The 23,971-nt window shown below is 61.9% G+C and overlaps 1 protein-coding gene across 1 annotated transcript in view; it reads left to right on the top strand.

Moving 5' to 3' along the window:
- Window positions 1-14,743, top strand: part of EXOC6B (exocyst complex component 6B) — a 509,545-nt gene extending 494,802 nt beyond the window's left edge. Inside the window, exons 21-22 of the mRNA XM_074285536.1 lie at window positions 12,151-12,263; window positions 14,024-14,743. Coding sequence (XP_074141637.1) covers window positions 12,151-12,263; window positions 14,024-14,150 — 240 coding nt within the window. The 3' untranslated portion in view covers window positions 14,151-14,743. The remainder of the gene's footprint in view (window positions 1-12,150; window positions 12,264-14,023) is intronic.
- Window positions 14,744-23,971: the final 9,228 nt, after the last annotated feature.

The raw sequence follows: 23,971 nt of genomic DNA, 5'->3' as shown, positions 1-23,971 counted from the left end.
CCCTGCGCCAGGCGGGGCCGTGACCCAAAACAAACCCGAAAAGGGGAATCGTGTGAAGAACCTCATCGCGGGGTGAAGAAGTCCCCCCACCTCCCTGCTCCGTGTGGCACCCTTTCTGTGGCTTGGGGTCTTCAGGGCCGCTTGCCACGGGCCACGACGCCAGCCGGTCCCGGGCCGAGGGCCTCCGGCGGCTCGTTCGGGGCCGAGCGGCGCGTGTCCTCAGGCCCTCGGCGTCGGTGAAGTTTCAGGCTCCTCCCTCGCCCGTGTTTCTAGTTGAACTGGACGGCTCGGCCAGGGCCTCGGGGCTCAGGGCAGTCGTTAGTGCTCTGCCGTAAGTCACACGGGCTCGTGTCGGGTGCCGGCAAAGTTAGCAGCGGACAATTGAGTCATTACAGAAATATGAACAGAAAATAATGAAAAATTCAGCGAAGGAATCAGACTGAGACGGGGAGAAGGAGGAACGGAAAGAACCAACAAGTGTGCGCCTAGAGCAAACGGGAAGGAGTCAGGAGACCCGGCTCCCCGTGGGGGAGGGAGGAGCCGCGGAGGCAAGAAGTAGAAGGGGCTGTGGCCGAGGGAATCTGAAATCCTCCGGAATGGGCTTTGAGCAGGGCCCCTCGGGGTAAGGTAGCCTCGTCCCTGGAGTGCATCGCTGTTCAGTGGGAGCCTAGAACAGGCAAGGAGGCCGCCCCTCTGCGGAAAGACCGGGTCCGAGGGCAATAACTTCTCTCTTCTGCAAAACGTGCCTCCCTTTTCCCTTGTGGAATTTAAATCCACACACAGCATCCACCTCCTGATAGAAGCAAACCTCAGGCTGTCGAGGGGACGAGGGCTCAGGGATCATCTGAGCCGCCTCCCCCCATTCGTCCTTCTTCAGGAAAGCCCCCGCCTTCCGAGGCAGCCCCTGCCACTCAGCGAGCCGCTTGGCTTTTCCCGGCTTTGTCCTTCCTGCCCATCGTGCTTGGTTCTTTCCTCCGAAGCCGCGGGCACAAGTCTGGCTCGCTCTCGCGACGGACCTCAGGTTTGCAAAGCTTCTCCTTTTGAGGCTAAACATCTCGTTTCCCGACCAGTTTTTCCGTGGCATGACTCAAGACCCCTTTTCCCACTGTTTCCTTCCTTTGCACAAGGGCCCTTTAACTTCCCTGAACCTCCGTTTCTGCACGAGTGAAATGGGTGTGATAGTGAGAGAAATTCACTTGTAAACTGGAAAGCTCTTCCTGAGGGGTGAGCAGACTCTCTGGGCGTGCTGGCCTTCTCCTTCCCCACCGGGGCGGGCGCTCCGGAGGAGCTCATTAGCCAGGGGACAAGATTTGCCCAAAAGGGAACCTTTGCCCTTGGGTTCCTCTCACTCTCCCTTGTCAGTGACCTGTTCTTACTCCCCCGAGGTGTTCAGAATGTTGGCTTCCTGCTGCCGAGCTCTCCTCGATAACAAGGATCGAGCCCAAATTTCTCTCATTTTTTAGTCATTTGGACGCCACACCTCCCAAGATAACTTGCCAGCAGGAAATGGGCAGTTTTCGGGTCTGTGTCTAACGCAGGGAAAGGGGAGTAGTTATCCGGAGAAGCCCTTCTGGCTGTGTTAGCCCCAGGGGGCTCCAAGGTGGTTTGGAGAAGGGCAAGTGACGGCTGAACAGGAAAACTCTCTCTTCAGACTCGGCTATCCCGACGGCTCTGACTGTTCCGTGAGCCAGTCCTGCTGCTGTACCAGAATCCCTGCTCACGCGGGTCTTCCATTCCTTCCTTTCTCTCCATCCCGCCTCCCGTTCTCCCCCCTTTCTTTCTTTCTCTCTGTCCCTCTCTCCCCGGCTGTCTCTCCATCTCCATCTCGACTTTTAATCTTCACTGTAGCATTATAAGGTGAGGGTTCTGTCCGCCCCTTCACAGCTCCCACCACGCGTCTCGACTTCCTTTGTCTTTCCTGATTCACATACAAGGTTTGCATCTAATAGACGTGTGATGGAAAGTTCCACCTGCATATGGAGACTAAATGTGGGCCAGAGTATTGGGTTTCCACCTTTTCTTACCGTTGTTTGTTTCCTTGTTTGTTTGTTGTTGGTTTTTTCTCTTTCTCATGTTTTTTTTTTCCCCTTTGATCTGATATTTTGTGTGCAACATGATGAGAATTACACGTTTAAAAAAAAAAAAACATATGCATGGATAATTTTCAATATTCACCCTTACAAAACCTTTTGTTCCAGATTTTTCCCTCCTTTCCTCCCACCCTCTCTCTTGGATGACAAGTAATTCAATATCTGTTAAATATGTGCAATTCTTCTATACATATTTCCACAAATATGTTGTACAAGAAAAATTAAATCAAAAAAGGAAAAAAATTGAGAAGGAAAACAAAATAAAAAGCAAAAAACAAAAAAAAAAAAAATTACACATGTTTGACCTATATTGGATTGCTTACAGTCTTGGAGAGGAGAAAAATGTGGAACCTGAGTTCTTGCAAAAATGAATGCTGAAAACCATCTTTGTATGCATTTAGAAAAATGAAATACTAATTAAAAAGAGAAAAGAAAAAAAGTTTGCATTCAAAACCAGCTTGTGGTGTATCGTAATCCAGTTGATAGTAGCCTCATGCCATTATTTCCTGTCGTTTCCTTGATAAAATATTGGATTCTTAACTTTTCAAAGTTGCTTCTACATTCTTGCCCGCTTTTCACAATAATCCTGTGACCAAGCCAGGACAGATGTTGCTTTACCGGTAAATAAACTGAGGTCCAGAAGCGGGGAGTCTTTCGGTCACGCGGCCAGCTCGTTCTTCTTGTTAACAGTGCTACCTCCAGAAAGTTCAGTGAGGATCTTCGGGTCTAACTCCAGAAATATTTATGGCCCTTTTCACCTGCTCCTAAGGCCAACCCTGAGGATAGTACTTAAGCCTTCGATTTCTTGGCCAGTTCCCAAGCAGACCTGTCAGAAACAGTGTTCTCCGCTTTCAAAGAATGAAAAAGGAGGAAATTCAAAGACAAAGAGCCTGGAATGTGGGTTCTGAGGTCGCAGAGAAATATCCTCTGGGAATAGCAGGGAGGGACCTGGGCATCCTTGTCTGGGCGCTGCCCAGGTGGGCTCCTTAGGAGTCACTGCCCTGTCCTCCCGGCCTCACCAACGCCGGTCAGCCGAGCTCAGGAGTGCTCGGCTCCGGCCGACCCCTTGCCCAGATTGCTCATCGGCTCGGCTCTGGCTCCCCTCAAGGCCCAGCTAAGACTCTGCAAGAAGCCCTTCTTGATCATTCGTACCAGTGTCTGCCCACTGTTATCTCCAGTTTATCCCCGACGGCCTCTTTAAAATTTAGTGGGCTCACCCAGTAGACTTCAAGCTCTTTGAGGGTTTCTGCCCGTCTTTGTGTCCTTAACTCTTAGCACAAGAAGCACTTAGGTTGCACTTAGTACTAAACATTGTTCTGAGCCTCCTTTGGACCCAGAAGCCAGCCCCTAGCCCTTGGTCCCCAGCCAGTCATTTCTGTCGCCGTGGACACCCTGGCCATGACAGCTTCGGGCCGTCAGTGCTGCCCGGGGACCCCTCAGAACCTGGCTGGCGGTGGTTTGCCCACAGTTCCAAGAGGCATCTTCAGGCTTCCGCAGCCTGCCCTGCTACTCGCTTGGTCTCTTTATCATCCCGAGAAAGTTTAGCTTTTGCTCTCCTCTGGCTAGTGTAAGCCCTCGCTCTGGCCTGAGCCGGCTCTGCCTGGAGATCCTCTCAAAGCTGCTCCCAGTGTTTAGTGTTAGCCAGAGGGAGCTTCGCTCTGACTCTCCTCCTTGGGGCCCTTCAGTGACCCGCCTCCTCTCTCCTCCTCTGGAAGGGAAGCCGTTAAGGCCCCTTAACCCTTCGTTGTCTTTGTTGACCATGTATTGCGTCCTTTGCCAGCCTCCTAATACACACAGCCCAGACCCGGGCGAGGAGACGCGGGCCCAGGACTTCGGCAGGGAGGCAGGGGAGGTCCTGCCTGGGCCCACAGACCCACAGAAAGTTGGAGAGAACATCAGTGGCGCGGGCCCAGAGGAGGGCAGAGGGCCCTGAGCCTGGGTGTCGATACCCTGCCCAGGAGGCCTTGCCTGCCGGGGAGCCCGTGGTTCCAGACGGCCTCGGTCACGGCCTCGGTCACAGCCCGGCCCCGGAGGACGTTTGACTTTCTCTTTGGCTCTTCTCCCTCCTAGCCAGACATATCAGGAGTGTGAGGTCATCGCATTTCTTGGCCCCCACCCACCCAGAATAAAGAGAGGGAGGGGGGAAGGGGCCCAGACGGTCTGAGCAGAGGGACCCTCCTGTCGCCGTCGGGCCCTTCTGCTGCCTCCGAAGTGAGCGAGCGTTCCTTTGTACAGTCGAGGCGAGTCCCTCAGATGGAGACCTCTGGTGGGGGGCTGGGGGCAGTCGCTGGGGACGTAATTCCCAGACTTGCAGATCGTAACCTCATCACTCCTCCTACAAAGTCCCCTCTCCTCCCGAGTCCTAGCAGGGGAAGGGCGGCCAGAGAGAGCACGCTGGATCAACAGAAGGTGCACACAGATCCCGGCTCAGCCGCGGGCAAGCACAGACTCCTTCGGGGACTCAGTTTCCCCCCCTGCCGCACAAGAGCATTTCACCCCCAGACTCGGAGTCTGTGAGCTCTCTCAGAACTGCTGGGATCCTTATCTTGCTCTCTCCGTCAGTGGCCACTCACCCAGCCACCCAGCCCAGGAGTGACGTCATTGTTGGCTCCTCCCTCACCCCCGTGCCCACGGGTATTTGAGGAAGGCAGCATTAGCAGATGTCTGGGCATAGAGTGGGAAGCCAAGGGGCCGGGGGTGGCCATCCAGGGAGCTCTGACCAGCGGGAGGGCCGGACCCGGGACACAGACAGCAGGTCTAATGAGAACCTGGCACCTCCAGGGGCTGGGGTGGGAAGCGGGTCTGAGAAAGTGACACTGAGAGGAAGTGCAAGGTAATACAAGAGTGAAGAGGATCAGTCAGTGCTCCCCCAAACCAGATCTCCAGCGGTGTTCCCCAGCCCCTCAGCCCCCCTACTCTGCTTCTTACGTGCCCATTCTACAGGTCAGTCAGTCACTCAGGAAACAGTGAGCGAGGACCTGCTGAAGGCCGAGGATCCAGAGAAAGGAGCGGACGGGCTCAGGGACGGAGTCACACACGCTCCTACAAGAGCTGCCCAGGATGAGTTGGGGAAAGTGGCCGGGGGAAGACGTGGTTTAAGAAAGGTCGGGAAAGGACCGACTGAGACGAGGAGAGAAGTCCCTCCTGAAAGTTATGGGAGACCGGGAGGATAATGGGGCCCTCCAGGGCGGATGGGGAGAAAGGTGACAAGTTTGGTTTTAAATGTGATGAGGTTTTCGCAGGAAGTCCAATTTGAGACTCAGCCGGTCCCCTCTCCTTGCCGCAGGGCCTTGCCCTCCATCTCTTCATTTTATTTTTAAAATTCAATTTTTTTTCATTTGCAAACTCTCCTCCTCCCTCTCCCCATTCACTGAGAAGGCAGGGAAGCAAAGGCCCTCCGGTGTATAGTCAGGCAAAACAAACACCCTCATAACCTTGTCCAGGGAGGAAGGGAGGGGGAAGTGTGTCAGGAGCCCCATCATGCCTTCTGGGGGGAGGACCACCGGTAACCGGGTCCTTTGGAACTCTGGTTGCCTGTTGTATTGTTAGAATTGCAGTTTTTTCATAATATTGTTGTGAGCGTGTACATTGTTCTTCTGGTTCTGTTGATTTCACTTTGCATCAATTCGTCCAAGTCTTCCCAGGTTTTCTGGGAAACCCTCAAAAGCCTTCAGTAACTCCCCTATTCATGAGCCAGCCCTTTGCCCGGAGAAAACGGGCACGGCCCTTTGGTGGCGACTGGTCCTGCAGAGTGCAGCAGGCCCGACTCGGAGGCGCCCTCGGTTCCGACCCAGAGGTCAGGGGCTCATCGCCTTCAAATGGGAAGGGATGGTAAAGACCGTCTGGATCAGAGCCAGATGCCAGGCAGCGTTCTGGCCCGGTTGCCGCTCTGCCTCTGCAGGTTGGACTTGTGGGGTTCAGGGGGCGAGGAGGGGGCCTGTCCCACTGTGTGCTTTTAGGCCAAACAACACCGATTGGATCGCATGGGAGGTAAAAATCCTCCCGGAAGCCTCCTGGCCCACTTCTCCCCACGTTTTCTTTCCCTCTCTTTGTAAAATCCCTCCTGCCGCAGCTTGCAGAGCGCCGCACGGGTGGCCAGAAGGGCGCTCCTCACAGCTGTGTGCCTCAGTTTACTTATCTGTAAAACGGGCCCCCCTCCTCCTGAGCACTCCCGCAGCTGCTAGCCCGAGAGCCCTCGGCCGTGCCAGGCCGGGGAGGGCCTGTGGTTTGTGCCGGGTGTGTTTGCACAGCACCCAGCTTGCCACCGACACTCCATAATTCTAACAGAATTCTGCTTCCGGGCCCTCTCTTCCCAGGGTGTAGCTGGCTCCCGCCTGGGCTGGCGTCCAGTTTTCTGTGGCCAGCTGCTGTTGCTTCTGGGCATCCCCAAAGAGGAGGAGCAAAGCCGTCCTGCCAGCAGCTGGCACCCTCCGTGAGGCAGCACTCCCTGGAGCGCAGAAGCCCTGGCACTGCCCCCTCCCCGGACCCTGGGCCCCAGGCCCCGGAGGGTCCTCAGGAGGGGCCCCCAACCCCACGGGCACAGCCTGCCCAGCAGAGCCCCATCTGGAGCTGCTCCCGCCGCTCTCCAGGCTCAGCTCTGCAGGAGCCCCTGAGGGGAGCCGGGGAGCCGCTGAGGGTCCCGCCTTCTGGCTTAGGAGGGAGAGGGGCCAGGGCGCGACCTCGAGCTGTGGCGCTTTGGGCCCGGCTCTGCCTGACCCCGCTTAGGGTTTTCTTGGCAAAGCTCCTGGAGCGGTTTGGTATTTCCTTCTCCAGATCACTTTACATATGAGGAAACTGAGGCAGAGAGGAAGCTTGTCCAGGGACACACAGCCCGCAACACCTAAGGCTGGACTAGAATCCCAAAGTCGAGTCTCTGACCCTCACAGCAGCTGGGCCCCCTCTCCTAGCTCTCTGTGGCCCCTTCAACCTTGCATCCTCCCTGCGGGGCCGGGTCTCCCCCATTCCCCTCTGCAGCCTTTGTCCTATCTGGGTGTGAGAATGGTGGGCAGAAGTGAGAGGGGCCCCCGCCCACACTGCCTCCCGGGGGCATTCCCCTTACATTTCACAGGCTCCTCCGGGGGTTCCCCTTCCGTTAGGAGCTGCTCATGGAAAGGGAGAGGGAGCCAGAACCGCCCCTTTCTCTCTCTACCTCCAGCAGTTCCGGGGGGACAGCCGGGGGACGTTTGGGGGAGTCCTGGAGGGCCACTCTCACCCCCCAAAACAGTCTTAAGAGATGCTTCAGTCAGCCATGAAGGCCGGCACGTACCCCCATTTCTGCCCCTTGTGGGGGCCACCCGGGTGCAGCTGAGGCGGGGGCTTGTGTGCCTGAGGCCTGGAGTCAGGAGAGCAGGGGCAGCCCCTTCTGTGAGGTGCGGGGGGGCCCCCCATTTCTCCCTGGGAGCCCCGGGTCCTTCCAGCACAGTCTCCCACAGTAGGGAGCGGGACAGGGCCAGAATGGTGGGGACCCCGGGGCCAGGGGCGTCTCCTCGCAGCTGCTGACCCTGGGAAACCCCTCGAGCTCTCAGAAGTTGTGCTTCCTCAGCCGCCACCAGGGATAATAGCCCTGCCCCCTCCTCCCCCTGCGTGGGACAAGCGCCGGAGACTCTCCCCTCGGCGTCCTCATGACGACATTTGTTGTTCCTCGAGTTAATCCTTTCCCTAATTGCCCTGGTCCCCCACACAGTCATCCCTCTCAGCGCGGAGCACCCCATCTAATTAGCCCGTTTAGCTCCCCAGTAAACAAGCCGCCCGCAATTATTTTCGCCATTTGGGGCTGGGAGAAGGGAGCCGGCTTTGCCGACTTAGCTATTGCTTCATTTAGGCGGCGCCCCAAGGTCCCTCCGGCTGCTTGTGACAGCCTTGCTTTGGGGGAGCTTGCCTTGGACTCGGGGATCCTCCCTCTGAAGCCCTCGGCCCGGGCCTTCCGGTCCTGGGGCCAGCTCTGAGGGCCCGGGCCCGTCCAGGCCCGGATGCAGAAGCCTCAGAGGGCGCATGGGGGCTCCGAAGTGAGCCAGGAGCCTGGGGGTCCGAGCCCCGCAGGATGGAAGGTCGGCGGGATGTTCTGGGAATCGTGAGGATGGAGGATCCCGTGTCAGTGACACCGGTGGTCCTCGCTCTCACCCAGGCGACGAGGGCCCTTCTGAGCTGGCCCGGAGGAGAGCCCCGCTGCCCCCTCAGTCTGAGCGCCAGCCCCCTATGCTCGGTCCCTTCCTGCAGAGAGCACTGGGACCCCCGGTGGGCCTGAGGGAAGGGGCCAAGGGCATGGGGGGCCTGAGGCTCCCTGCTTCAGAGGGCCCCCGGCACCCCTGGGCTGCACCCCGATTTCCTCTGTCAGCCTCGGCCCTGCTAGGACGAGCGGGCGGGGTTGGGATTCGCAGGCCCCAGGACCCAGGAGTCAGCGACTCACTGTGGGAAAGGGCATTTTCCAGAGATCCCTTCCCAAAGGGGCAGGGCCAGGCCCTCGGGACGCAGTGCCCTCCCCTCGGACTGAGCTCGGAGCGGTTAATCACCCCGCTCCAGAGCCCGGCTTAACAGCAGGAAACACAGGAGATAATGCCGGCTTATCTGCCCGGCCCTCGCCCCAGTGGGATTATCTGTGAAGCCTGGAACCCCATAGGGGGAGGCTGGCCATGAGTCATCCCCAGAGCTCACGCCGAGGGGCTCCCCGACCCCAAGCCTGGGCTGTGCCCGTCTTGTCGCCCCCATCGGCTGGGCAGCACCCCTTAGTCACAGGGGGAGGTTTCCCGGGGGGGGGGGGAGCGGGCGTAGAGCAGACCTGATTCCTCCCTGGCCCTCAGGCTCGGATGAGCTTCTCTCCCCTTCCCCGCCTCTCGGACCCTTTTCGGAGACAGTGTCTGAAGGGAGGCGCCGGCATGGATGGGCCCGGGAGCCGTTTCCTCGTCTCAGAGTTCCGGTAGCAACCGGAGGGAGCGCATCCCTGAGTGGGCCAGGGCTCCCGGAGCGTCGCCTGCCGCCTCCAGGCCGGCCCACTGGCCCGAGCCGAGCCGTGGGAGCCCCTGGCAGAGCGAAGGGGTCTGGGAGCTCCCAGAGGGATTTGCTGTAGTCAGCCCGGGGGAGGCCCGGCCCGCGTCTCCCCCTGCCCCGACTCAGCCGTTGCTCCCGGACCTCCGAAAGGCTCCCTGAGCCAGTGGTGCGCAGCAGACGGGCAGGAGCAGGGAGGCGGGAGGGAAGGGGCCAGCCCAGGGAGCCCTTGGCAGTGATGGGCGCCGTGTCTGCTCCTGACCACCGGCCCTTCTCTGTCTGTCCAGGCTCTCGTTCCTGGCTTCCGTGACTCCATTTCATCCTTCTCACTCCTTCTCCTTTTACCCTTGGTCTTGCCCAGAGAGGACCACTACTTGCCAGCTCACACAGCCCCTTGAGAAAGTCACAGGACCGACATCCCTGCTCCCTCTGCTTCCACATCAGGGGCTTCCTGCCAGGCTCTGTTAAGTGAGCGGGAAAGGTGCCAGGCTGGATGCCCCCCACGCCCATCTGGTCTGGGACCATCCATCCCTCCGGACCCTCGGCACAGGGAGCGAGTGCCCACAGGAATGCCCGCCGAGCCTGTTCCCTCAGCACCGGCCGTCTCGGCCTCTGTCCTGCTTCAGCCCCAGCTCCCTCAGGATCTCCACGGGGTATTGCTCAGCCCCAACCTCATTTCTCCATCTCTTCCTCTGTCCTCCCAGCCTCCAGACTCTCCCCTGCGGGTCTTCCCGGTCTTTGCTCTGAGCCCACTTCCCCCCCATCTTTGGCAGTGGCCATTCACACTCTGCAGTCCTCGGGGCCCCGGCCCTCATGGAGTGTGCCGGCTGTTCTCCTCGCTATTGGGCGGGCTTCCTTGAGTCCTTGAGGAGGACAAAAGAGTCCGGAGGGAAGGGACGTGGGGGCTCAGAGAGGGGGCCATCTCTGATGACCCCCAGCTCCCGAGCCTGTACTTTCACGGATGGGTTCAGGCTGGAAATCCCCTTCAGGCCGCCCGAAAGGCAGGTGGAGGTGAAAGGGCCATAGTTGGGGAGAGTCGGGGTCAGAGAGGAGATGGGAGAGGTGCTAACTGAAAGCTCCCTTGTCCGAGAGGCTGGGGAGAAAACAAGGGCCGCTGGCAGGGGACCCGTGGTCGGGCGTGTCAGAGCCCCACTGAGTGACCCCTCGGAGGTAATCTGTGCCCTTCACAAAGAAGTCAGAAGGAGGGAAAGGCCCCCATGCAAAAGTGTCCATTGTATGGTGGCAAAGCCTTGGGATCTTGGGGGGTGGGCCGCTCCTTTGGGGGATGGCTGAGAATCCAGGAGGCGATGGAATATACTGAGCCGTAGAAAGGGATGGAGGGCCTGGGCTTGGAAAACCCACGTGGATTGGTGCAACGGGATGTGAGCCGGAGCAGGACCCAATTGCAAATATTGTAGAGCTAATAAACTGGAAAGGCTGTGGAGCATCGGGACCCGCCACAATTCCAAAGGAGTCCTGACGAACACGTCTCGGCCGGCCGGCCGGCAGCGGCCTCGGAGGCAGACTAACGCAGATGCAGAAATTGTGTACGCAGAGTGACTATGTACTTGTCAAGGCAGTTTTTCCTTAACTTCTCAATGGGGGGAGAGAGGAAGGAAGAATCCCAAGTTTAAAATAAAATTGAATGAGAAAATGTTTAACGTAAAGAAAATTTCACCTTCCTCATTTCTTATCATCATGGCAATACCCTGTCACATTCACAAAAAACGTATGTAACCATTGCCTACCCAACAGACCACCGGGGTTTTCTTTTTTGGGGGGCCCGAAACAAAGCATTGTGTTGCTGCCCAGATCTGCTGCTCTCAACGTCTCGGTGGCTGGGAGGCCTTTCTTTTTGTCATTGACATCCTTGAGTTAGATGCCTAGCGGCTACGGCACCCGTGCCTGCTTTCCCGGAATCCCTTTGCATTGGTTTCCAGAATCCCCCCGGTGGCGGCTGTTACCTTGTCTTTGCCAGTTTGCCCGAGCTCTGGGAGAAACTCGGGGACGTTTTCATTCGCGTTTCTCCTAATGTCAGTCACTGGGAACGTTGAATTCCCGCGGTGGTTAACAGTTCCCGCGCGGGCAGCGTGCTTCTTGAGGTGGTCGTAGATGGGACCGGGCTGTACATACATTGTCAGAGTTACTCGGGGTGGCGTGTTTTTGTTTTTGTCTTTTTGTTTTTTAACTCTTTTTTATTGTGAACTTAATAATCATCCACAAACTTACACTTTTCAGTACTTTAAGAGCAGGAAAGGCCTAAGAAGTTGGCACTCTCAGCCAGCTTTTGGGAGGTTTTCGCTTTGCGACAAGAGGTGATTCAGTCTCAGCAGGGGGAGAATTGAGGTCGTTTCGGTGCAAAGACAAGGCATCTTTTAAAAAATTAATTGTTTTTCAAGAAAAGGCTTCATTGGGTGTTTGGGGGGGCCTGGAGGGGGGGCTGACCGGGGAGCCGGGGAACTCTAGTTTAAGTTTGAGTTCAAGGAGAGCCTCAAAAACCTCGGCCGGGTGATTCCAGGGGAGTCGGCCGAGCCTGCCTCAGTGCCTTCATCTACAAAGTAGCCACAGTAGCAGAACCCACCCACCTTGGCTGTTGTGAGAATCAAATGAGAATATTTGTGACGTGCTCAGCCCAAGGGCTTAGAAATTCTTGTTCCCTTCCTCCCTCCTTCCCTTCTCTGCCCACCTGCCCTCGTGAGCAGACTCCAGCTCCCAGGTCTGGAGACAGGAAGGGGTCTCAGAGCCCCCCCAGTCAGTGCTCATTTACAGAGGACGAATCTGGGCCCCAGAGAGCCTCCGGGGGGGGGGATGCCCCTGGCTCTGGGAGGGAGTAAGGGGAAGACTCTTGGTGATCGAGCACTTATGAAGCACCTACTGTGTGCTTGGGCCTGGGGATCCAGAAGGACTCTTAGTTCTCCGAGGGCAGTGATGGCCTTGGACAGCCAGTGTCCCAGCTGTTCTCAGAGCAGGGGTGCGCCCCGCATGTGATGTCGTCGCTGTGGTTTTCTGTCTCCTTGGTAACGGAGGTGGGCCAGTCCGGCCGTGATCCATCTAATTCTGGGCCTTGGCTGTCTTGCAGCTCCTGGATCTCTTCACCCAGTGGGACTGGTCCACGTACCTCGCTGACTACGGCCAACCCACCTGCAAGTACCTGCGGGTCAACCCGGTGACAGCCCTGGCCCTGCTCGAAAAGTGAGTATCTCGGGAGGCCGGGGGTCTGGGCCACGGGTGGGCAGGAGAAGCGTGGGGAGCCCCCGGAGCCCCTTCCCGAGGCCGGCCTTGCTCTAAGCTCAAGGTTCCCAGAGTCCTGAAAGCGCTTAGAAAGCGTGGGGGACCCCAAAGGCCAAAGCTCCCATGTGCGAGGTCAACCATCCTATTTGGAATCAAGCTGAGCTCCCTCCAGAGGACCTCTCCTCGGACCCCCACGTCCCGCCACGCTGGAGCCCCCCCCCACCCTGCCCACCGCGCCCTCCTGCCGCTGCCCAGGCCCGTCGAGCTACTCCGGGCTTCCTTCCTCTGGGAAGTGGCGGGCATCGGGCTCCTCAGCGCCCCAGGAGGGCTTGTCACCGACGGCCAGGGGCTAAGCGCCAGCGGGAGCCCCCGGCCTCCTCAGCAGAGTGCCCTGTCCCAGAGACGGGCCGCACGGGCCCAGGGGGCACCTCGGGAAAGCTGGGCCCGCTGGGGGGCCATTGTAACGGAGTCTTTGTGGTTCTCTCCCCGCCGGGATCCCCTCACCCAGGATATCCAGAGAGTAAGTAGAGTGGGCTGGGCCTCCGGCTCTCCCTGGCGCCGAGTCCTGCTTTCTCCCCTTAATGCCCCCACTAAAGAGCGCGGCTGACCCAGCTCGGTCCCAGCTGACCTACTAACTAACCCCCGAGCCGGCCGGGCCCCCGAGGGGAAGCTTGCCCGCGGTGGGAGCGGCTCCAGACAGGTTCCGAGGACCGTGGGGCAGACCCCAGCCCCGAGCTGGTCATGAGAAGGCGGCCGCGGCGGTTGTAGCGCCCCCTTTACGTGGGTTGCCTCCGCAGCCCCAGAGGCAGAGGCATCGGGGCCTCCATCCCAGGAAACTGAGGCTGGCCGAGATTAAATGGCGGCACCCAGCCAGCCAGGCTCTCCCGACTCCCGGCCCGGCGTGGCCTCCACCGCGCCTCCGGACAAAGTGTCCTGAGAACCCCGGCCCCACTCCGACGCCGTGAGCATAGGGCCGTGGACGAAGGGTCGGGGGGGCCTGGCTGGCTCCCCTCTGCCCCCCCTGGGAGACCAGCAGCTCCCCGACCTCGTCCTCCCGCAGGGGCCCGCGTCGCCCTGAGGCTTCGCGGCCTTGTGCCCGGCCCAGCCCGCCTCGCCCCTACCAGGAGGCCTTCAGCCAGCGAGTGCCCCCCCACAGCCCGCCCCTGCCACTCCCGCCCATCGCTCCCAGGCCCGCAAAGGCGGACGTGTCCCCCGTCTTCTCCCTACGGGGCCGATTAACCATCACCATCCCTTCAGTTGGTCTCTGCCCTGCTGAGAGGCCGACGCCGGGCACCAGACCCCTGCCACGCTCTGGTCAGGGGGTGGGGGGCTCGCCGTCTTGATCCCAGCCCCTCGGGGGGCAGACCCCGCTCCTCACGTCCCCTTTCTTGGCTGCCACGTCCCACTGAGGGAGCCGGTGCCAGGGGAAGTGCCAACCTCCCGAGGCGGCGGAGGCCCCGGAGGCCCGGGCCCTGAGAGCAGAGGGAGCCCCGGCAGGGACCCTCGGTTTCTCCTCCTCCTCCTCATTCTCCCCCCATAACCTCGCCTTTGAGCTTCCCCCCATCCCCCCCGCTTCCCATGAGACCATGGCTCTGGTTCCTGCCTACTAGCTCTGACTGACAGGGTGGGAAGGGGGCGGCCCCTCTGGTTCTGGAGGGGTGAGGGGCTTTCCCGACCTCCCCCACCCATTCTCTAAAGAGGGCCCTCTCCCCCCTCCCCAGGATGAAGGACACCAGCCGCAAGAACAACATGTTTGCCCAGTTCCGGAAGAACGAGCGGGACAAGCAGAAGCTGATCGACACCGTGGCCAAGCAGCTGCGGGGACTTATCAACAGCCACCACTCGTGAGGGGCGGCCCCGGGGCCTCCACAGAGAATACGTGTATTTTTTGTATGCCTCCTGTACAGTAGCCCCCGGGCGCCTCCGGGGGTCCCAGCCCGCCTCACCCCAGAGGCCGGGACCTCGAGACCCCCCAGGGGCCGGGCAGCCCGCCTCGGGCTCTCCTTCCTGCCCACCTCCCAGGCCCCGCCCGGACTCCCTGTGCCCAATGCCAAGCCTCGCTCTCAGCCCGGGGGGTGAAGGCCCAGGACAGAGGCAGGAAGAAGGTGGTGGGGGGCCGCGCCCTCAGCGGGCCGGGGTCTCCCGTACGGGGGGGAGTAGAGGGCACACCGCGGTGAGCACGCACCCCTAAGGCAGCCCAAGACCCTGCCTGGGAGCCCCACGGGAGCGTCCTCCCCAAACCTCCTCCCCTCTACTCGTTGGAATGCAGATGGGGGGAGCACAAAGCCCGCTCCTCTCCTTCCCTCCCCCTCCCCTTAGGCACCCCAAAGGCAGCTCCTGCCCCTGGACACAGGCCCATCCACCTGATCTCAGTGAAGGTGGCCCTCCTCCTCATGGCCCTCCTCCCCCGCGGCCCTCCTCCCCACGGCCCCCCCTCCCCGCGGCCCTCCTCCCCCGCGGCCCTCCTCCCCACGGCCCCCCTCCCCGCGGCCCTCCTCCCCGCGGCCCTCCTCCCCATGGCCCCTCCTCCCCACGGCCCTCCTCCCCACGGCCCCCCTCCCCCGCGGCCCCTCCTCCCCGCGGCCCTCCTCCCCGCGGCCCCCCTCCCCGCGGGCCCCCCTCCCCACGGCCCTCCTCCCCGCGGCCCCCCTCCCCGCGGCCCCCCCTCCCCGCGGCCCTCCTCCCCGCGGCCCCCCTCCCCGCGGCCCTCCTCCCCGCGGCCCCTCCTCCCCGCGGCCCTCCTCCCCGCGGCCCTCCTCCCCATGGCCCTCCTCCCCGCGGCCCTCCTCCCCCGCGGCCCTCCTCCCCATGGCCCCCCTCCCCACGGCCCCCCTCCCCACGGCCCCCCTCCCCGCAGCCCCCCCTCCCCACGGCCCCCCTCCCCGCGGCCCCCTCACACACACAGAGCAAGGCAGCAGCATGTCGGGCTGTGGCTGGCTCGGGGTCCCAGAAATAGTGGTCTTGGGGGGCAGAGGAGGCAGCCCCCCACTTTCTTCTTGGAGATGGAGCCGTGTGCCCTGTTCCTTTCCCTGAGTCTGTTATTTGATCTTGGTGAATGGGTCGCAAAGGGAACTCCCCTCCCCCAAGAGCTTTCTCCCCTTCCCTGAGACATGGGTGGACAATGTGGCCTCCCTCTGTCCGTCCTCCCTTGGAGAGGCGTCTGTGGGGCCAGGGTCCCTGCTGACCCCCCCCTCCGCCTGCGCCCTCTCGTAGAGAGCTCAAGTTCTCCATGATGAGGCTGAAGGTTCCCCCTCAGACACGGCCCCCCCAAAGCCAGCCTCTGCGGCCCCCTGACGCTCCTCCCTAGAGAAGAGCTGGGACCCCCGGCAGCGCCCGGCCCCCTGGGACTTATCCCTGAGAGCGCCCGGGGAGCCTCGGGGCAGGACGAGCCAGGGAGCTGCCCGGCCTCCGGCTTTGTTAGTGGGAGCACGGACTCATCCCGCCGGGGGCTGCCCAGCTTCTGGCGGCTGCTGGGGGGCGGGGGGCTCCCCCTCTGTCACCCTTTCTCCCTCCCTGTCTCTCTGTCTGTCTGTCTCTGTCTCTGTCTCTCCCTCCCCCACCTCTCTCTGTCTCCCTCCCTATCTCTGTCTCTGTCTCTGTCTCTCTGTCTCTGTCTCCCTCCCTATCTTCTCTCTCTCTCTGTCTCTGTCTCCCTCCCTATCTCTGTCTCTGTCTCCCTCCTATCTCTGACTTTCTCTCTGTGTCTCTGTCTCTCTCTCTCTGTCTCTGTCTCCCTCCCTATCTCTGTCTCTGTCTCTGTCTCTCTGTGTCTCTGGCTCTCTGTCTCTGTCTCTCTCTCTGTCTCTGTCTCCCTCCCTATCTCTGTCTCTGTCTCTGTCTCTCTGTGTCTCTGGCTCTCTGTCTCTGTCTCTCTCTCTGTCTCTGTCTCCCTCCCTATCTCTGTCTCTGTCTCCCTCCCTATCTCTGTCTCTGTCTCTGTCTCTGTCTCTCTCTCTGTCTCTGTCTCCCTCCCTATCTCTGTCTCTCTCTCCTCTGTGTCTCTGGCTCTCTGTCTCCTGTTTATTCTCAGACCCCCCCCCCTCCTGCATTTCCATCATGTCTTACTAAACAAGGGAAGGAAGGCCCCCCCGAGTTCTCTCAGGAGAGGCCCCAGGGGCCACAGCCAGGCCGGCCCCCCCAGTCTGTCCCCAGCCCCTCCTGCTGCTGTGGACCCCCCCACCATTTCTCTTTTAAAAAGAGCAAGTGTCTTGCTCTAGAAAGACGGACTTTGAAGCTTGTTTTTTTCCAGCGGGCCCCCCACCCCACCTCGTCCCCATGGGTAAGGCTGGCATTCCATGCCATGGCTAAGATCCGGCTCCTCAGAAGCACGCAGCCCAGAGAAGCTGCCTTGGTCCTCCCTTGTGGTCCTCCCTAGTGATCCTCCCTCGCCCATTGCTCCTGAGTCAGTATCCTCAGTGCGGGGCCCCAGGGCGGCCCCTTTGCAGAGTCAGTGTAGGCTCCTTGAGCCATTAGGCCCGGGCCAAGCACTCGGGTGGACGATGGGCCCCAGAGGCCGGGCCCAGCAGAGATCCCACTGGCTGGGGGGCTCTCTCTGAAGGATCCCCCTGGCCAGGCCCAAGGTGCCCCCCGGACTGTAGGGAGCCCCCGCCCCCCGTGCTGCCCCCTGGCACCGTTCCCGGCGGCTGCCAGGGAATGCCCGGCCAAGGGGAGCTCCCCGTCCCGGGCGGCCCCAGGTCTTCCCCGGGGGAGGCGGTAAGCGGAGCCCCTGAAGGGCGAGAGCCGGGCGTGGCTGCAGCGGGCCCATGAGGAGCCTGTGCCCCCTCCCTTAGACCAGCAGAAGGACCCCGGCTGCGTTCCTCCTCTCCCCCCTCTCCCCCACCATCTTCTCCTGCTCTTCCGGCCCGTCCTCTCCCTGCATCCCCAGGCCCTGGGTCTCACCTTCCCTCCCCCTGCCCGCAGCGAAGGGCCCAGCTTGTTAGGAAGGGGGGCTGGGACCCGGCTTCAGGAGGAGAAATCTTGGACTTCCTGCCCCGAACTACCAGGTCCACCTTGGGGCTGCCCCTGACTCCTGCTGGAGCCGACCCCCGGGGCAGGGACCCCCAGCCCCCAGCCTCCCGGCCCCTGCCCTCGGGCCCGCTCCCAATCACTCCAGCTTTTCTTGGTGGTTCATTTTCCCTCCTGCCTCCTATACTTGGGCCCCTCTGGGAGCGCGGTGAAGCGGCTCCCTTCCCTTTTTGCACACATTTGTGGGGACTGAGACCACCCGCCTGTCGGTGGGAAGGGCGGCTTCCTTGTGGCCAGTCGCCGTTGGAGACCCCGACGGCGCGGCCCGCGGACGCCCCTGCCGGGAAAGCGCATGTTTCTTGTTCCTCGACTTCTCCTGTAACGCCCCATAAACCCGACGCCCTTGCACTGTTTAATGGAGCGCGGAGCTCTGTCTCGTTCTTCTCGGTCGCTCGTCCCCGAGGGCCCCCTGTGGCCCCACCTCCCCAGCCAGCCGGACTGAGGCCTCTGGGAGGCGGGGGGTGGCTGGGGGAGCGGGGTGGACGGCCGGCCTTCCGGCCCTTCGTGGACTCTCTCTGGGCTCGGGACCTTTGCCCCTGAGCACAGACACGCCCCCCCCAAGTGCAGGGGTCTGGCCTAGCGGTTAAGGCCAGCGCTCGGGGCCTTGCTTTGCAGCGGTGACCCCTGGGGCCCTTCCCTCTGGCTCGAAGGTGCAGGGTCCCCACCCTGAGCATGGGGGCCATCGGGCCCGGTCCCAGCCGGCGGTCCTCCCAGGAAGGAGCCGCCACCCAGGAGCCCCTCCTCTGCGACCCCTCCCCAATTTCCTGTCCCGCCCAGGCCCGTGGCCTGGTCTCCGCATCCCTTATAAAAGAATTGCTCAGGACCCACACGCTGTGGACTCGGCGGCAAATCACCCCCAAACCAGCCAGAATACGGGGCATTTCCCAGCTGCTGGGGGAGGGGCTCAGTCAGGCTGCCCCAGAGAGAAGGGGCTCGGGCGAGCCGGGCCTGCTCCTGGCTCTCCTCTCTGAGGCTCAGTTTCCCGATGCATGAAATGGGTTCAGGCTAGCAGGCCTCTTCCAACTAGATATTAGGCTGGGCATGCTTACAGCAGTCACACCGGGTGGTCCTCCCGGGAGGAGGGCAGCTCTGGCCCCGCCTCCTTGCACAGCCCTGGGGATGGCCCCCTCTCCTGCTGAGCAGTCTCTCTTCCTGTGCCCAGAGCCATCAGCGGGCATGGGCCCCTGGGGGGGGAAGCCCCTCCCAGCTTGGCCGGTCACTGCTGTGGTGGCAGGTGGTCCCGACCCCCCCCCAGTGTGGGGGCAGGGGAGACCCCTGTTAATGCCTTCGGGAGAACCTGGAGCCGGCCAAGCTTCCCCCTGACATTCAGGGCCCTGTGGGGAGCACCTGCTGGGCACTGTGGCTGCCCACTGATTATGCACCTACTGTGTGCAGAGAGAATGCCCCCAGACCTCCCGCTCCCTCGAGAAGCCGCCGGTCCATCGGAGGAGGAGGAGGAGGAGGAGGAGGAGGAGGAGGAGGAGGAGGAGGAGGAGGAGGAGGAGGAGGACTGAAGTCACTTCGTGGGACAAAATGGGCGTCTGCCAGGAAACCCTCGGCCGAAGAGGGTGCGGCTAAAAACTGGCGCTGAGACTATTAACAATGCAAATCCTCATGTTCCTGGGAGGGGGCACTCGGGCAATAAAGGTTGAGTCTCTCCCGCGGCTTTTTTTGTTTCTTGAGTGGAAGACGATCCTTACCCCACCCCCACCCTGGCGATGGCCTGGGCTGATAAGCCAGCAACTGGCCCAAGGGGGGAGGGGCTGCAGAAGAGGGTCAGCTGGCACGTGGGGGGAGGAGGAGGAGAGGAGGAGGACCACGGGCAGCAGCAGCCGCCATGAAAGGCGCTGAAGGCCGGATCCTGCGAGTGCTGGGGAGTCTCGAGAGGAAGCAAGGGTCAGATCTAGGCAAGCTTAAAGTGCGGCTGCCGGGAGGGACGCTGAGCTAGGAACTCCGGAGCACTGGGGGGGGAGGGGGGGAGGCTGGGGCACGGGGGAGGGGAGGGGAGGGTCAGGTGTGGGGGGAGGGGAGGGGAGGGTCAGGTGTGTGTGGGGGGGGGGGCTCAGGTATGGGGGAGGGGAGGGGAGGCTCAGGCGTGGGGGGAGGGGAGGGGAGGTTCAGGTGGGGGGGAGAGGAGGCTCAGGCAAGGGGGGAGGGGAGGGGAGGGGAGGGTCAGGCATGGGGGAGGGGAGAGGAGGCTCAAGCATGGGGGAGGGGAGGCTCAGGTGTGGGGGAGGGGAGGCTCAGGCATGGGGAGCAGGTGGAGGGGAGGGAGGCTCAGGCATGGGGGGGTCAGGCAGGGGGAGGGAGGGGAGGCTCAGGCATGGGGGGAGGCTCAGGTATGTGGGGGGGGAGAGGAGGCTCAGGCATGGGGGAGGGGAGGCTCAGGTGTGGAGGAGGGGAGGCTCAGGCGTGGGGGGGAGGGGGGAGGCTCAAGTGTGGGGGAGGGGAGAGGAGGCTCAGTTGTGTGGGGAGGGGAGGTTCAGGTGTGTGGGGGGGGGGAGAGGAGGCTCAGGCATGGGGGAGGGGGAGGGTCAGGCGGGGGGGAGGGGAGGGGGGAGAGCAGGCAGCGCCAGGGTCTGCAAAGGAGAACTTTGCATGGATTTGGGAAGATCACATTTACTTAACTCCCCACACACACAAACGGAAAAAGCGGATGGGCCGGAATCCCGGGGCCTCCTCTCGGGCTCTTCCCTGCAGAGCGCCCAGGCCGGCCCCCCCCAGAGAGCAGGAAAGACTCCTCCTCTTCCTTCAGAGAGTCCGGAGGAGGGGCTCGAAGCCTGGGGGGGGGTGGAGGGGCTTGGACCCGCTCGGCCTCAGAGAGAACTCGGATCCAGGCCCGGGCAGCGCTGGCGGACTCCCAGCTGGGCCCGCTCAGTCCGGATCAATGAAAAGTTCGGCCCTTGGGGATAAAAACCAATTCACTAGCGTTAGGTGGGGGACTGTGAGTAGACACGTCCTCCTGAAAAAGAGCTGGGGGCTTTGGGGGACCACAAGTTCTACGAGGTGAGTCAGCAGGGGGAGGAGGGGAGGAGGAGGGGGAGGACCACCTCGCCACAGCCCCGGCCCCCTTCGGCTCCTGCCCCATGGCCAGACGCGCCCGTCACCAACATGGGCCCCGCGGAGGACGGGGATCGGCGGGAGTCCTCCTCTCCCCTGCCCATCCTCAGCCCTGCCGGCGCCGACCCCGAACCCTGTCAGTCACACCGGCCTTGCCCGGACAGCCGCTGAGGGCCCCAGAGTCTCAGAGGGACGCGTCCCCTCCCCCCCTTCGGGACTGGGACTGGGGCTGGGGGCCCGGATCGCGGGAGGGGGGGAGGGGAGCCGGAGCCTTTCCCCAGCTCAGTGTTTCCCGGGAGCCAGAGACAGGCGGCGTCCCCCGGGGAGCGGCGGACAAAGGCTGGGGGCAGCACGGGAAGGAGGAGAGGGGCCGCATTGTTGGGAGCCATCCCCTCTATCTGGTTCCATCGCCGGGGTTAGGGTTTACTCCGCGTTTGTCCCGGGCTCACTAAAAGCCCCCGCTGTGGGGGGGCCGGCTCGGCCCTTGTGATGGTAATAGGGGGCCACCGGGCCGCGCTGACAGCACCTTCGGGCCCAGCGGCGCTCCCGTTCCGGAAAGGCTTCTCCCGTCCGGATGCATTTCTAGGCACCGAACAATCCTCCCATTCTGCGGGTCAATGGCGGCTCTATTTCTTCCTGTACCGGGCCCCACTCCCCCCCTCGGCCTTCCCACAGCGCCCGCCTCTCAGTTACCCGGCTCAGGTTAAGCTGGGGGGCTTCTCTTCCTCCCATGCTTAGTATTTAAACGCTGGGGGGCTCGGCCTCCCCGGGGCCCAAATTAACCGGCTGAGTCCGCCAACTCTGGGCGCTGAGGCTGGGCCTGGGGGGGCTGGCCCAGAACTCTGGGGCCCACGTGAGCCTGGGGAGATGGCCCGGATGCAGCAAAGGGAGTGTCTGGGGGGTCCCGGGCCGTCCGTGAAGTAGCCCCTCTCCCAGTGTTTGGCTCTGAGGGGAAAGGGGGGACGAAGGAAGGGAGAGGAAGAAATGAGGGGAGGGGCCCGCCTCGCTTAGGGAGGCCCCACTTTGCAGCTGAGGAAACAGTCCCAGACTGAGAAAGTCCTGCTGAAGTCGCGCAGGTTCAGGGCTTCTTGGTCGGGCTGGGGCGGCAGCGTCCAGCTCAGACAGGCCCAGCCGTGGTGTCCTGGGCAAGCCCGCCACCCTGGCAGGGAGACAGGCTGGCTCATTCCGCCTCCCCCGTTCCTCGGGGGAGCTCCGAGCTTAAAGTCCGGAGCCTGGCTGCCCCAAAGTCAGAGGCTCGCAGCCAGACCAGCCGGAGGCGGTCATCCCCCCATCCCCAGCCCATTCCTCTATCCTTCCTTCATCCATTCCCCCATTTGCTCATTCAACTCATTCACCTATTCACCCATTCCTTCATTCTCATCCATTCATTCTCCTCCCTCCTCCCTCCCTCCCTCCCTCCCTCCCTCCCTCCCTCCTCCCTCCCTCCCCTTCCTTCCTTCCTTCCTTCCTTCCTCCCTCCTCCCTCCCTCCCCTCCCTCCCTCCTCCTTCCTCTCCTTCCTCCCTTCCCTTCCTCCCTCCCTCCCTCCTCCTCCCTCCCTCCCTCCCTCCCTCCCTCCTCCCTCCCTCCCTCCTCCCTCCCTCCCTCCCTCCTCCCTCCCTCCTCCTCCTCCCTCCTTCCTCCCTTCCCTCCCTCCTCCCTCCCTCCCTCCCTCCCTCCCCCTCCCTCCCTCCCCTCCCTCCCTCCCTCCCTCCCCTCCCTCCCTCCCTCCTCCCTCCTCCCTTCCTTCCTTCCTTCCTTCCTTCCTTCCTTCCTTCCTTCCTTCCTTCCTTCCTTCTTCCTTCCTCCTTCCTTCTTCCTTCCTCCTCCCTCCCTCCCTCCCTCCCTCCTTCCTTCCTTCCTTCAGCAAGCATTCCTAAAGCACCAAAGCCCGGCTTCAGGCCCAGAACATTGGCCGTGGTGCAGACTGGCATTAATTTCGTTAATGGAGAGGACACTAGTGACAAGAGCTCACTCCCCCCCCCCCCCCAGGCACCAGGCCCTGTGCAGGGCACTTTCCCAGTACCAGACAGCCTTGCGGAGGAGGAGCTCCTATTCTGTCCATCTCCGTTCTGCAGGGAATAAGGACTGACCTGTCCAGGGTCACCAGCAGTGTCTGAGGTGGGACTGGAACCCCAGGCTTGCTGACCCGTCCCCAGGTCCTCCGAGGACTCAGGTGGTGACCTGGGGGACGAGTCGCTCCGTCCCTGCTGTGTGTAAGTCATCCCTGTCCCCCATGGCACTAGTGTGGACATTCCAGGCCCGAAGCCCGGGAAGCGGGTCCTTGCCTCCGGGGGGCTCCCAGCCCGGGGAAGCCGGGTCCTTGCCTCCGGGGGGCTCCCAGCCCGGGAAGACGGGTCCTTGCCTCCGGGGGGCTCCCAGCCTGGGAAGCCGGGTCCTTGCCTCCGGGGGTTCACAATCCTGACCAATGCAAAGTTATTTTTGAAGGAGGGGGTGCTCGCATCCCTGGGGCTCAGGGACAACGCCTGCCTGAGGAGTTCGAAGGAAGCTCAGAATTCTTTTGGGGGGCAGAAGGGAGGAGGTCCTAGGGCTGAAAAGCAGCCCCCGCAAAGGCTGGGAGGGGTAGATGAGATACTAGGCACCAGAAACAGCCAGAGGTCAGCTTGGCTGGAAGGTGCGGTCTGCAAGGAAAGCCTTGTTGGAGCCAGGTTGCGGAAGGCCTGCCAGGCCGGGCGGAAGGGTTCCCATTTGATCCGGGAAGGGGTGGGGCACGTGATCAGGAAGCCGCAGGGGAGGGGGCCCAAAGGGAAGAAGATCCTGCCACAGTCCAGAGCCGAGGTGAGGAGGGCCGAAGTCATGGCCATGAGGGGGGGAGGGGCAGCCCACAGGATTTGGCAACTAGACGGCTCTGTAAGGTGAGGGACAGGAAAGCGTGGAGGCGACCCGGACCAGGAGGGTCTTGCTGGCTGCCGGCAGATGAGGGCAGAAGGCAATGGCTCCTGGGAGGGGGAATCCCCTCCCTCCATCCCAAGCCAGAAGCCCTCACTCCTTGTTAAATAATTATTTCTGATTTAGGGGATAAAACAAGCGTTTCCCTACCGCTCTACAATTTTAAAAGGCTCAGCCAGAAAGCTGAGGAACCCCCGGGCCCTCTGAGAGCTGCCCCCCCCACTTCCATCTCAGATCTATGGAAATGGCAAATTTACCGTGTAGCCGGAGCTCTCTGAGCCTGGTTGGTCTGTGCCAGCTTTTCCCTGGTTCTTTAGGCATTTATTAAGCGCCGGCTGTATCACCAGGCCCTTTATGAACATTACCAGGAATCGCCGCAAGCACTACTTGCCCCCTTCCCGGGGCCAGAGGCCGGAGATACTCTGGCCCTCAAAGCCGGCAGTTGGACCCAGTGAGAAGCTGCGCACTCAGAGGCAGCAGAATACTGCAGGGCTGCTCTTTGGGAAGGATGCGCTCCCAGCAGCCGCCCCTCGGCGAGTCCCCTCCCCTCCGCCTCCCTTCCATCTCAGCCCTCCAGGGCCTCTCCCAGCCCCGGCCCCTGCTTAGCTCAGCTTCTGGAAGGCTGCGGGCTCCTGGCCTCGCTTTTGCCCAGCTCCCCTCTTGTTCTCGGGGCTC

This window comes from Sminthopsis crassicaudata, chromosome 2 (assembly GCF_048593235.1).
Source record: "Sminthopsis crassicaudata isolate SCR6 chromosome 2, ASM4859323v1, whole genome shotgun sequence".
Classification (NCBI taxonomy): Eukaryota; Metazoa; Chordata; class Mammalia; order Dasyuromorphia; family Dasyuridae; genus Sminthopsis; species Sminthopsis crassicaudata.
The sequence above is the reverse complement of the archived record's forward strand: the minus strand, read 5'-3'. Positions and strand labels throughout refer to the sequence as shown.